The sequence below is a fragment of the Myotis brandtii genome, unplaced genomic scaffold (assembly GCF_000412655.1).
Source record: "Myotis brandtii unplaced genomic scaffold, ASM41265v1 scaffold327, whole genome shotgun sequence".
Classification (NCBI taxonomy): Eukaryota; Metazoa; Chordata; class Mammalia; order Chiroptera; family Vespertilionidae; genus Myotis; species Myotis brandtii.
Window position 1 is genome coordinate 644,728 of NW_005362585.1, and position 11,643 is coordinate 656,370.

The 11,643-nt window shown below is 45.3% G+C and overlaps 1 protein-coding gene across 1 annotated transcript in view; it reads left to right on the forward strand.

Moving 5' to 3' along the window:
• Positions 1–9,967, forward strand: part of LOC102245137 (CXXC-type zinc finger protein 1-like) — a 23,949-nt gene extending 13,982 nt beyond the window's left edge. Inside the window, 9 exon segments of the mRNA XM_014543483.1 lie at positions 492–606; positions 3,799–3,885; positions 4,001–4,164; positions 7,520–7,746; positions 7,849–7,937; positions 8,258–8,307; positions 8,523–8,619; positions 9,592–9,744; positions 9,821–9,967. Of these exon segments, the coding sequence (XP_014398969.1) occupies positions 492–606; positions 3,799–3,885; positions 4,001–4,164; positions 7,520–7,746; positions 7,849–7,937; positions 8,258–8,307; positions 8,523–8,619; positions 9,592–9,744; positions 9,821–9,967 (1,129 nt within the window).
• The last annotated feature ends 1,676 nt before the right edge of the window (positions 9,968–11,643 follow it).

Below are 11,643 nucleotides of genomic sequence, written 5' to 3' on the forward strand. Positions count from 1 at the left end.
GGATGTGCCCGCAACCGGGGTACATGCCCTTGACCGGAATCGAACCTGGGACCCTTCAGTCCGCAGGCCGACGCTCTATCCACTGAGCCAAACCGGTTTCGGCATACTTTCTTGATTTTTAACAATGGATTTATGTGGGGGTTTTGCTTGTTTATTTCATTGTCTACTTCATGGTTAAAATAATAGCAGATAATAAAATAGTGATAATATAAAATGATTCAAAATAATTGGAAATGATAAGGGGATCGATATTCCTGCCATATAAAATAAGGCAATGATTGGTCACTCCATCTGTAAAATAATGCAACGATTGGTCACTCCATCTGTAAAACAATGCAATGATTGGTCACTCCATCTGTACTGGCATCAAAATAGACAGTGTATCTATGTAGGCCTGTGCCCGCGGTGTTCTCAAGAATGGTGCACCTTTGACCTGTCTGGTTTCTGTGCTACCCGCTATTTGAACTTTGGACCACATCTGAACTCTTCAGAGGGTCTCGAGCATGCGCACACCCAACACATTCAAGAAGGGGCGGGGCAAAGGTCAATTCCGAAGCGCGGGAAGTAGCCTACCTCGAAGCTCTCTACAGTTCAGCGCTGGCTGAGGTAATTTTTAAGTGCTTTGACCTGGGTCTTGGGGTTTTGTGATTGGAAGGGTGGGTGAGTGGATTTTGGTGTTGATAACGGGGGTCTTTGGAGTTAAGATGGGGACTTGTTTTAATTTGAGTTGAATGCTCAGATTAGTAATTTACTTCGTTCTTCTTTCCTCAGATTCTCATCTTAAAGTTCCATCTAAGACCGCAGTTAGGTATACATTATTTTTCCTTCTTGTTACATTCTAAGAGTTTTTTAATTTGTTACTTTTCTGTTTATCAAAAGTTATTTAGAAGTGCTGTTTCAATTTTCAAAAGTTAAGCCTTTCATTAATTTCTAATGTAACTTATCTGTGCCCCTTATTGATTGGAATATATTTAGAGATCCTTCATGGCCACCGGAGTCAGTTTTTATGAATATTGTATCTCTAGCTTGAAAATAGTATGAATTCGCCAATTGATAATTGTCTTATTGAAAATGTGTATATTCTTTCAGTGTGTGCGCTTGCTCTATTAATCACTGAGAGTACGGATTCATTTGCCTGTGTGCATATATACACAGAAACATTTTTTATATATTTTACTTGGTGTTACTGGGTACAGGTAGGAGTACATTTCAGAATAAAGACTGTAGAATTATTCTAGGTATGTCAGTCAGGGCGGACACAGCACAGCCTGGCACATGCAGGTGGGGCGGGGGGACAAGGTCTGCCATGGCTCAATACACGGAAGGCAAGGCAGAATTCCGTATGTGCAGGAATGGGGGAGGGACATATGGGGCTGAGATTATCTGGGAAGGGGCGGGGCTGGGTATGCCTCGTTGCCGTTTACGGGTCCCACAGGGCTGGTAGCATAAGGCAAGACAGAGTGTGTCCAAGAGGATAGCGCTAGGCAGTCAGGGAGGGCCTGTAGAGAGTAGGTGGACTAAGCGTGAAACGCTAGTGGGCGGAGCATTCTGAGGGGGCGGGGCCATGTGTGTTCGGGTGGGCTGGGCAGCGGTGGCTTGTCTGGGACTAGGGTGCTCATCAAGCAGGATAGCAGATGTGTTCTGGAGGGTGGGGCAGGGCAGGCTGAGCTAAGCAAGTGTAAGGCAGTGGAGTCTAGCTTTTCTGAGCAGGTAGGCAGGGCCTTATGCTTTCAGGTGGGCAAGTTAGAGCCAGATATACCAGCCAGGTGTGTCTGGATAAGGTGGGCCCCCCGGGCCAGGTAGTGCCAGTCATTCCCAGGCAGGCAAGACCAGTGTATCCAGTCAGAACCAGTGGTCCCTTCCCCAGAAGGTGAGGGCAGGAGTGTTAGGGCAGGATGACCCTGTTCCCCTCCACTTAATGCTGATCCAGAGCCTTTGTCCCACAAACACAGAAACCCTACTTGTAATCCTTGCTCTCGGGTGAGTCCAGGACACAGTGTGGATGGGGGAGTAGAGCTAGTGTGAGGGTCTTCCCCTCAGCTCTTGCCCATAATACACTCAGAGACCTTGCCATGGTCCCACTGGCAACTGCCCACTCAACCACAGCTGCTCAACCGCAGAAGTCCAGGCTATCCCAGAAGTACCAAGCAGTGGCATTGGCAGTAAAGGAGGCACCTCAGATAATAGCCACACTCCAGCTGTTAACTGAAAAGGTAGTGCTTCAGGACTGAAAACTAGACCAGAACTTTTTCATAAGGGACTTTTAAATTTTTATCTTATTGGTTAAAGTATTACAAAGAGCAGTACATATGTCTCTTTTTTTTTTCCCCATTGACCTTCCCCCGGCCTCCCCTACCCCCCTCAGTGTCTTGCGTACATTGGTTATGCTTATATGCATGCATACAAGTCCTTTGGTTGATCTCTTACCTTCCTCTCCCAAACCCTCCCAGCGTTCCCGTTGTAGTTAGGAAGTCTGTTTATAAGGGACTTTTGACAATCAACATCTGATTGTATTGGCAGAGCCTTGGGTAGAAGGATGTGAACAATGAAAGCAGAGCAGGTCAGCAATGAGGAGAGAGGAGGCAGGGAATATCCAAAAATCAATTAAGAAACAAGTTGGGGAGATCTGCCAGCATTTTCCTGGCCTATAGCTCTGGATGAATGACATGTCCTTTGGGTTGCTAGCAAACATGATGCACACAGAGGGTTAAAATACAGTAAAACCCAATATAATGGACTAATCTGGAAGAGGGGGATGTCCGTTAAAGCAGAAAGTTTGTATATAATAAAGTCGGTTTTCCAAATGCACGTGTTAAGAAATGGACAAATTAGTTTATCTGTTTTTACTTATGTAAACACATTTGTATGTTGAACATCAACCTCTGAACCAAGCAGTCAGTTGGATTCCCAGTCAGGGCACAGGGGGTGTGCAGGAGGTAGCTGATCAATGATTCTCTCTCATCACTGATGTTTCTATCTCCATCTCCCTCTCCTTTCCAATCTAAAATCAATAAAAATAAAATTTTAAAAAATAACAGTGAATTGCCCTAGCTGATTTTTCTCAGTGGTTAGAGCATTACCCATGGACTAAAGGGTTATAGGTTCAATTCCAGTAAACGGCACATACCTCGGTAGCAGGCTCCATCCCAGGCCCCGGTTGGGGTGCATGTGGGAGGAAACCAATGGATGTGTTCCTCTCACTTCGATGTTTCTCTCTGTCTCTCCCCCTCTCTTCTAAAAATCAGTGGAAAAAAAGTCCTCAGGCGAGGATTAACAAAAGAAAAAAAATCTCGTGAATTAATAACAAAAAAACCTGCTAATTTAATTATAAGAAAATCTTGCTTAAAAGCATTTTAAAATTAACAAAATGTTAATTTTCACATATGACATACAGACCAGAAATCGTGTCTTTTAAATCAGAAGTCCGTTAAGTTGAAGTCTGCAAAATCTAGGGTTTACTGTACATTTAAACACCGGGGCTTCTGCTTTTTTGGTGCTTTTGGAATCCAGTCACCAGGTGAAAAAACACAGGCTACCCTGCCAGTTGATAGAAACTCATGGCTCCATTACTTCCATTGACCTGTCAACCTCCAAACATATGAATGAGGCTACCTAGGAGCAAACAGCCACTAGCTGACTACAACCATATGGAGAAACCCAGGCAAAACCAGCAAAACTGTCCAGCTGAGCCTATCCCAATTGTCAATCTATGGAATCTTGAATTAATAAATAACCATTGTTTTATCCATTGATTTGAAGGGTGGCTTGTTACACAGCAAAGTAGATTTTTTTTTTTAGGAGTTCCTGCTCCTGGATCCTGCATTGCAAAAGCAGGCAGTGAATATGAAGAAAATGGAGAAGCTGAAGAAAAAGGTGGATTGGAAGGTGACAGAAATGGTGGAGGGGGGGCATGGAGGCAGAGGTTGGAATCAGAATGGAGGGCAGGGATAAAGGGTTAGGGAACCCTCCTACCCCTGCCCTGACCATGGTTGTCCCACAGAAGGAGAAGAAGCAGAAGCTCATGGAAAAGCGGAAACATGCAGAGCCGATGGATGTCAAAGACCCAGCCCTGCTGCGGCAGTGCCTGGGACCTCGCTGTGTGAATCCCAACCGGCCAGGCTCCAAGTACTGCTCAGATGACTGTGGCATGAATCTGGCAGCTGAGTGAGTGCACCTGGAGGTTAAGCAACCTGGGGTAGGGCATGATCTATGGCAGTGATGCTGAACCTATGACATGCGTGTCAGAGGTGACATGCGAACTCATTTTTTTGGTTGATTTTTCTTTGTTAAATGGCATTTAAATATATAAAATAAATATCAAAAATATAAGTCTTTGTTTTACTATGGTTGCAAATATCAAAAAATTTCTATATGTGACTGTGGCATGGCACCAGAGTTAAGTTAGGGTTTTTCAAAATGCTGACACACCGAGCTCAAAAGGTCCACCATCACTGATCTAAGGCATTTGTAAGTCCATCCACTCTCTACCCATGTATCCACCATTCATCCACCTTTACAGCCACACACCCAGTGAACCATCCATCCGCATTTCATCCACCAACCCACTCATCCACCTTTATCATCATTTACCCAACCAGCCATGTACTATCTACCCATCCATCCACCATTTAACCACTTATTCATCAGCATTCACTCATCTACCGTTTATCATCCTATGTAGTCACCATTTGGTCACTCATCCATTTCTTCTTTTTTAAATTTTATTTTATGTTATTATTTTTAAAAATCTTTATTGTTGAGAGTATTTCAGTGTCCCCCTTCACATCCCCCTTTGCCCCCTCCACCAAGTTCCCACCCTGCCTCAGGCCTTCACCACCCTATTGTCTGTGTCCATAGGTAATGCATATATGGTTAATCTCTCCCTGTTCCCCTTCCCTCTCAGATTCATCGGTCTGTTCCATGTTTCCATACCTCTGGTTCTATTTTATTCATCAGTTTATTGTTTTCTTTAGATTCCTTGTTCCTTTATTTTTTTGATTTTATTCATTATTGATAGATATGTATTTATTGCCATTTTATTATTCATATTTCTTCTTCTTCTTCTTCTTCTTCTTCTTCTTCTTCTTCTTCCTCCTCCTCCTCCTCCTCTTCCTCTTCCCCTTCCTCTTCCTCTTCTAGAATGCCCTTTATCATTTCATGTAATGCCTGTTTGGTGGTATTGAACTCCTTTAGCTTTTTCTTGTCTGTGAAGCTCTCTATCTGACTTTCAATTCTAAATGGTAGCTTTGCTGGATAGGGTAATCTTGGTTGTAGTTCCTTGCTATTCATCACTTAGAATATTTTTTGCCACTCCCTTCTGGCCTGAAAAGTTTCTGTTGAGAAATCAGTTGACAGTTGAATGGGTGCTCCCTTGTAGGTAACTAACTGCTTTTCTCTTGCTGCTTTTAAGATTCTTTCTTCATCGTTAGCTCTTGGCATTTTAATTATGATATGTCTTGGTGTGTGCCTCTTTGGGTTCCTCTTGTTTGGGATTCTCTGTGTTTCCTGAACTTGTAAGTCTATTTCTTTCACCAGGTAGGGGAAGTTTTCTGTCATTTCTTCAAATAGGTTTTCAATATTTTGCACTCTCTCTTCTCCTCCTGGCACCCCCTTAATGCAAATGTTGGTACATTTGAAGATGTCCCAGAGGCTCCATACACTATCTTCATATTTTTGGATTCTTTTTTCTTTTTGCTCTTCTAATTGGGTGTTTTTGCTTCCTCATATTCCAAATTGCTGATTTAATTCTTGGCTTCCTCTACTCTATGTTGATTCCCTGTAAATTATTCTTCATTTCAGTTAGTGTATCCTTCATTTCTGACTGCCCCTTTTTCATGTCTTTGATAGTTTCACTAATTTCCTTGAAACTGTCGTTAAGTCCCTTGAAGCTTTCATTAAGTTCCTTGAGCATCCTTATTACCATTGTTTTGAACTCTGTATCTAGTAGTTTGCTTGCTTCCAATTCATTTAGTTCTTTTTCTGGAGATTTCTTCTGTTCTTTCATTTGTGGCATGCTGCTTTGTCTCCGCACTTTGGCTGCTTCCCTGTGTTTGTTTTTATGTATTAGGTAGAGCTGCTATATCTCCTGTACTTGGTAGAGTGGCCTTATGTAGTAGGTGTCCTGTGGGGCCCGGGGGCTCAGCCTCTCCTGTCACCTGAGTTGGGTACTCTAGGTGCACCTCTGTGTGGGCAGTGTGCACAGTCTTGTTGTAGTTGAACCTTGATTGCTATTGGTATCACTGGGAGGAACAGGCCCTCAGGCCAATTGGCTGTGAGTACCAGCTGGGACTACAGTGGAAGAGCTGCTGTGAAGGAGATACCTCTGTGGAGCAGGATTTGCTTCAGTGGTGCTTTGGTGCTCACTGAGTCTTCCCCTTATGTGTGTTGCTCGTGAATAAGTAGAGTTGTAATCTGGTGTGATCTGAAGCTGTCCACTTGGTGCACTGGCTTTGGGGCCTTCTGAAAGGAGCAAAGTCAGCCACTGCCTGTGCCCTGCCTGGGGCCACCTGGCAAAAGCTTGAGAGTGATTTGCAGATGGCTGCTACTTGTGTTGGGCTTGGAGGTGCCCAGGAGAGGCCAAAGGCAGGCTGTGAACCAAGGCAGGCTGCTGTTAGTGCCAGGCCTGGGGCCACTTATTGAGCAATATGGGGCACACTGAGTCTAGCTGCTACTTGTTTGAGATATTTTAGGAAAGTCTGAAGCCTGAGCCAGGAAGGCCATTCATATAGAAAAGCTGCTGCAAACAGTTTGGGTGGGCCTGCAAATTGGGTAGGGCTGGGTCTCAGGGAATCACTAGGGTGGGTCAAACAGTATGAGCCATGTTGATGGAGACTCAGATATGGTACCTGCCAGTCAGCTCAGTGGCAGTGGAGGTTTCAGCATAAGAACAATGACTTCTGAGAGCACTTTTGTGTGGGAGAAAGCTGCCCCATGTTCTTGCCCTGATGCCAGACAATTTAGTTCCTCCCTGTACATTCCTGGATCCTTTCAAGCTGCTGCCCCAGTGCTGGAGCTCAGAGGGAGTGAGTCCAAGTAAGTCCGTGCACTGGCCCTTTAAGAGGGACTGTCTGAATCTCCAGCAGCCTGTGGCACTCAGCCACAATCCCTGCTGGGTTTTATAACCCAAAGTTATGGGGACTTATCTTCACAGCACTGGAATCCTGGGTGGGGGAGCCTGGTGTGGAGCTGGGACCCCTTACTCCTCACCAGTGGCATCTAAAGCCAAGATATCCCTCCCAATTTAAAAAACACCACAGATGGGTGTCGGACCAGCCCATTCCACGCCTCTGCCCCTCCTACCAGTCTCAATGTGCTTTCTTCTTTAATTCTCCAGTTGTAGGACTTACATTCAGCCATATTTAAGGTGGTTCTGAATGATGGTTGTTCTGTATTTTAGTTGTAATTTTGAGATGGTTGTGGATAAGAGTACCGTGTTTACCTATGTAGCCATTTCTTCCCATTTTTTCTTCCTGTATTGCCCCTATCTGCTCATTCCATTTCTTGCTGTTGCCCCTTCCAGACGCATCTATGAGATCCTGCCCCAGCGCATCCAGCAGTGGCAAAACAGCCCCTGCATTGCTGAGGAGCATAGCAAGAAAATGCTCGAGAACATCAACCGTGAGCAGCAGGATGTCCACAACCACCTGAAGTACCTGGAGCGTCAGTACCATGAACTTGAGGCCATCATTCTGCGTGGCAAGCAGCAGGCTATATGCCAGGATGAGGAGGTGAGTGGAAATAGGTAGGGTGTAGTGGAAAGGTACCTGATATCTTTCCCTGCCCATCCCCACTCTGCACTGCTTCACTGGCTCCTCCACTCTTCTGTGCAGAGCACAAAAGTTATCCCAGACAGCGCCCAACAGATCTTCTGTGTCTCCTGTGGGAAATCCATCAGCATGCGTGTCGCTCTCCGCCACATGGAGAACTGCTTTGCCAAGGTTGGGGTATTGGCTGGGGGCTGAGGGGGCAAGGGTGTTTGGGGCTTGGTGGTGTTCATGGGGAGGCGGGGGCAGGTTTGGTGCCTGGGTGTTTGTAAAAGGGACTACAACATACATCCATGGTTCTACTCATTTGTGCTTTTCTTCCATCCCCAGTATGAGGACGGAGATTGAGTATCAGCCAGTGAAGAGGGGGGCCACTGGCTGGGCAGACAGTAGCATAGGGTCCACAGGGGACAAATGTATTGTTTGGGGCTTTGTCATGGGTGGGCATGCAATGTACATCTACAGTTCTTCCCATTTGTAATCTTTCTTCTCAGTATGAACGCAAAGCGTCTTTCGGGTCCTTGTACCCCACTTGCATTGAGGGGTGAGTATGGGTGCTGGTCAGGGTCAAAGACATGATGTGGATGGGGTCAGGAACAGGGTGGGCAAGATCATGGGCAGGATGTGGGTGGGCTCAGAGGCAGAGGCGGGCGAGTTCGGATCAGGGTATGAGCGAAGTTGGGGATAAAGTGTGGACAGGGTTCAGGATAGGACCTCCTTCCTCCTCATCTTTAGCACCTCACTTTTAACCTCCCCCAGGGCCACAAGGCTCTTCTGTGATGTTTATGACCCAACGAGTAAGAGGTACTGTAAACGGCTCCAGGTGCTATGCCCTGAGCACTCAAAGGACCCCAAGGTGAGGCTCTTTCTTCCTCACCCTCCCTCCCTCCCTCCCTGCCTGACCACCCTATTCCTCTCTTCCTCCCTGCTTGACCTATTTCCTTCTTCATTCTGCTTTACTGCTTTCAAACCTCCTGGCCAACCATTATATACCCTCTTCCCTTCCAGACTACCCCACTTTCCCTCCTCCTCACTGCCCAAACACCTTCTGTTCTTACTTTTCTCTCTGTCTGACTGCTGTTTATTCATACCTTCATTGCCTGACCCCACCAACTCGCTGTCTCTGTTTCTCTGTCTCTCTCTCTCTCTCTCTCTCTCTCTCTCTCTGCCTTACCACCCTCTATTCCTCTGCTCCCCACTGCATAGCCATTGCCCATTCTCTTTTCCTCGCTTGACCATCTTCCATTCCTTTCCCACCCCCTGCCTAACCACCCCCATTCTTCCTTTCCTCTTTGCATGGATGCCCTAAATTCCTCTCTCCCTCACTTTCTGACTTCTCCCTCATTCTTTATTTTCTATCCCTATCTGCCCCCAATCATCTTTTCCCTGCTTGTCATCTCCTAAAGCCTTTCCTCCCTGTTTAACCAGCCTCCATTCTTCCATTCGTCCCACCTTCCTGGCCTCATTACTCACCTCCTCCATGCCTTGCCAACACTCATTCATCTACTTCTCCTTGTCAGATCTTCCCTCCACCCTCCTCTCCTTCCTGTTTGATCTCTTTGTTCTTCTGTCCTTCCTGTCTGATCACCTCCATTCCTCCATCCCTGCTTGTTAACTTCTTCCATCCTCCATGTTTGATCATCCCCCTTTGCTTCCTCTTTTCTAACTAATCACTGAATTCCTCTCTCCTCCCCTTCTGGCTCACTCCTCATTTCTCTCCATCTTGCCCAACTGCCCTTCATTCCCCTATTCCTTTCACCACACCTGCCTGATCATCCTCCATTGCTATCCTCCTTTATACTTCATCATTCTTCATTCTTCCCCACAGGTATCCAATGATGAGGTGTGTGGTTGCCCTCTAGTGCACAATGTCTTTGAACCCACTGGTAATTTCTGCCGCCTTCCCAAATGCCTGTGCATCCACCACTATTGCTGGGAAAAGCTGAGGCGTGCCGAAGTGGACCTAGAGCGTGTGCGAGCGGTAAGCAACAATGCTGAGTGGGGCTGAGGGACAGGATAGAATCCTGGAATGCCCTTCTCATGCTGATCCCCCACAGTTGTACAAGCTGGAAGAGCTGAGTGAGCAGGAGCACAAGCTGCGCACATCTATGAAGAACCGGGCAGGTCTGCTGGGCCTGATGCTTCACCAGACAATCCAGCACGATCCGCTCACCAATGACCTGCGCTCCAGAGAAGACAACTGAGCCCTGTTCAACTGAGGTCCTGTACCCAGCATCCTGTACAAGGGAGATTCATACATTCCTCACACACCTATTTCTTTCATCACTTCTTTCTCAGGGCATCTCAGGGTGTCTCTGTGTTTCTCTGTTCATCATTTGGTCTCCTGTTTCTGTCTATCCCCTTTTGGGAGGGAGTCATCAAAATTCTCTCCTGTTTCCGTTCATTCTTCTATCCCAGAACCTGGGATGGGTCAGGGGAATCTCATTTCCCACTGCCCAGAATTTTGTTAATAAACTTTGGAAGAACAAGGGCTTTTAATATCCCTTGATGGCCCATCTGTCTGGCCACAAACCCAATTCTGAAATTCCGATGGTAGTGGGTAATAGTGCATCTGTACTAGTATTTAGGAGCAGGCTTCACTGTCCATGCAGAGGTAGCTATGAAGTGATGCCCATTCAGTGTTCAGTGGGTCCTCTTTTGTCAGGGGAGCTGGGACTTTACCAGGGGGATCTGGCAGTCTTGACCCTTATTCCCTGCAGTTCCCATGCCCCGCCATCACACATATAGTTGGTGCCTGATGAGTGCATAGCCAATTCACCAGCTTCTGTGTAACTGTTAATATTCTTTAGGCTAGAGGTGTTGGGAAAACATTGAGATGTGAGATAGATGAATGTGGGATGGTACTCCCTGATGTTTCCACTTTAGAACACTGAGGAGAATTCAAGGTGTCATGGCAATCATGCCCTGCCCCTGCCGACCTGTTCTATCCCTGACCATCCCACGAGGTCCTAGCCCTTTCTGTCAGCTTTGGCACCTGCCAATCCAGTTCTGGTCTGTCTGTCTCCCCCGAGCCCTGCTAATCCCATCCTGTTCTTCCCTCCAACACCCTGTTCTGACTCTGCCCTTTCCAGTTTGCCCTGTCCACTGAGTCCCCATCCAGTCATGCCTATTTCAAGCCTATAGCGTTGTCATAAGGGTACTGAGACCTCTGCCACATCTCCCTTTGCCAGCCCCAGCCAGTCCTCCTATGCCAATGGAGGTGTGTCTAGTAACACAGCCTGTGGGTACTAGTTCCTTATTTTTACAATTACATTTTCTCCAGGGACTCACATATTTCATATAAATATTTAAGTATGCTGCTTTAGACTTATACCTCACATTCTACTATAACTAGTTTGTATTTATTACTATTTGGTGCAATAAGTAATTTCTTTTTATTATAAATATTATATTTTTCTTTCTTTTCAAGTTGACCAGATTTGTTAAGAGCTGATCCATATAATTAATTATTTGAAAGGACCAGATTTTGTTTTATTTATTTAAGCTTAAATTTTTATGAATTGCCACTTCTTGAGTTTTTGTTTTGTGTTTCATTTTCATGTGTTTGATTAAGTTTGTTGTTCTTTTTCTAATTTCTTTTTTATTTTTAGTATATTTATTGTGGAGCATGATAGAAGACTTCATTTATTTGTATCTTCTTCAGTTTCTTTCTTCAGTGTCTTATAATTTCCCAAGTACAAGTCTTTTACCTCCTTTGTTAAATTTATTCCTAGGCATTTTATATTTTGATGCAATTGTAATATAAAATAAAATGTAAATTGGATTGTTTTCTTTTTTATTTTTTTAAATTAAATCTTTATTGTTCAGATTATTACATTTGTTCCTCTTTTTTCCCCCCATAACTCCCCTCCTCCCAGTT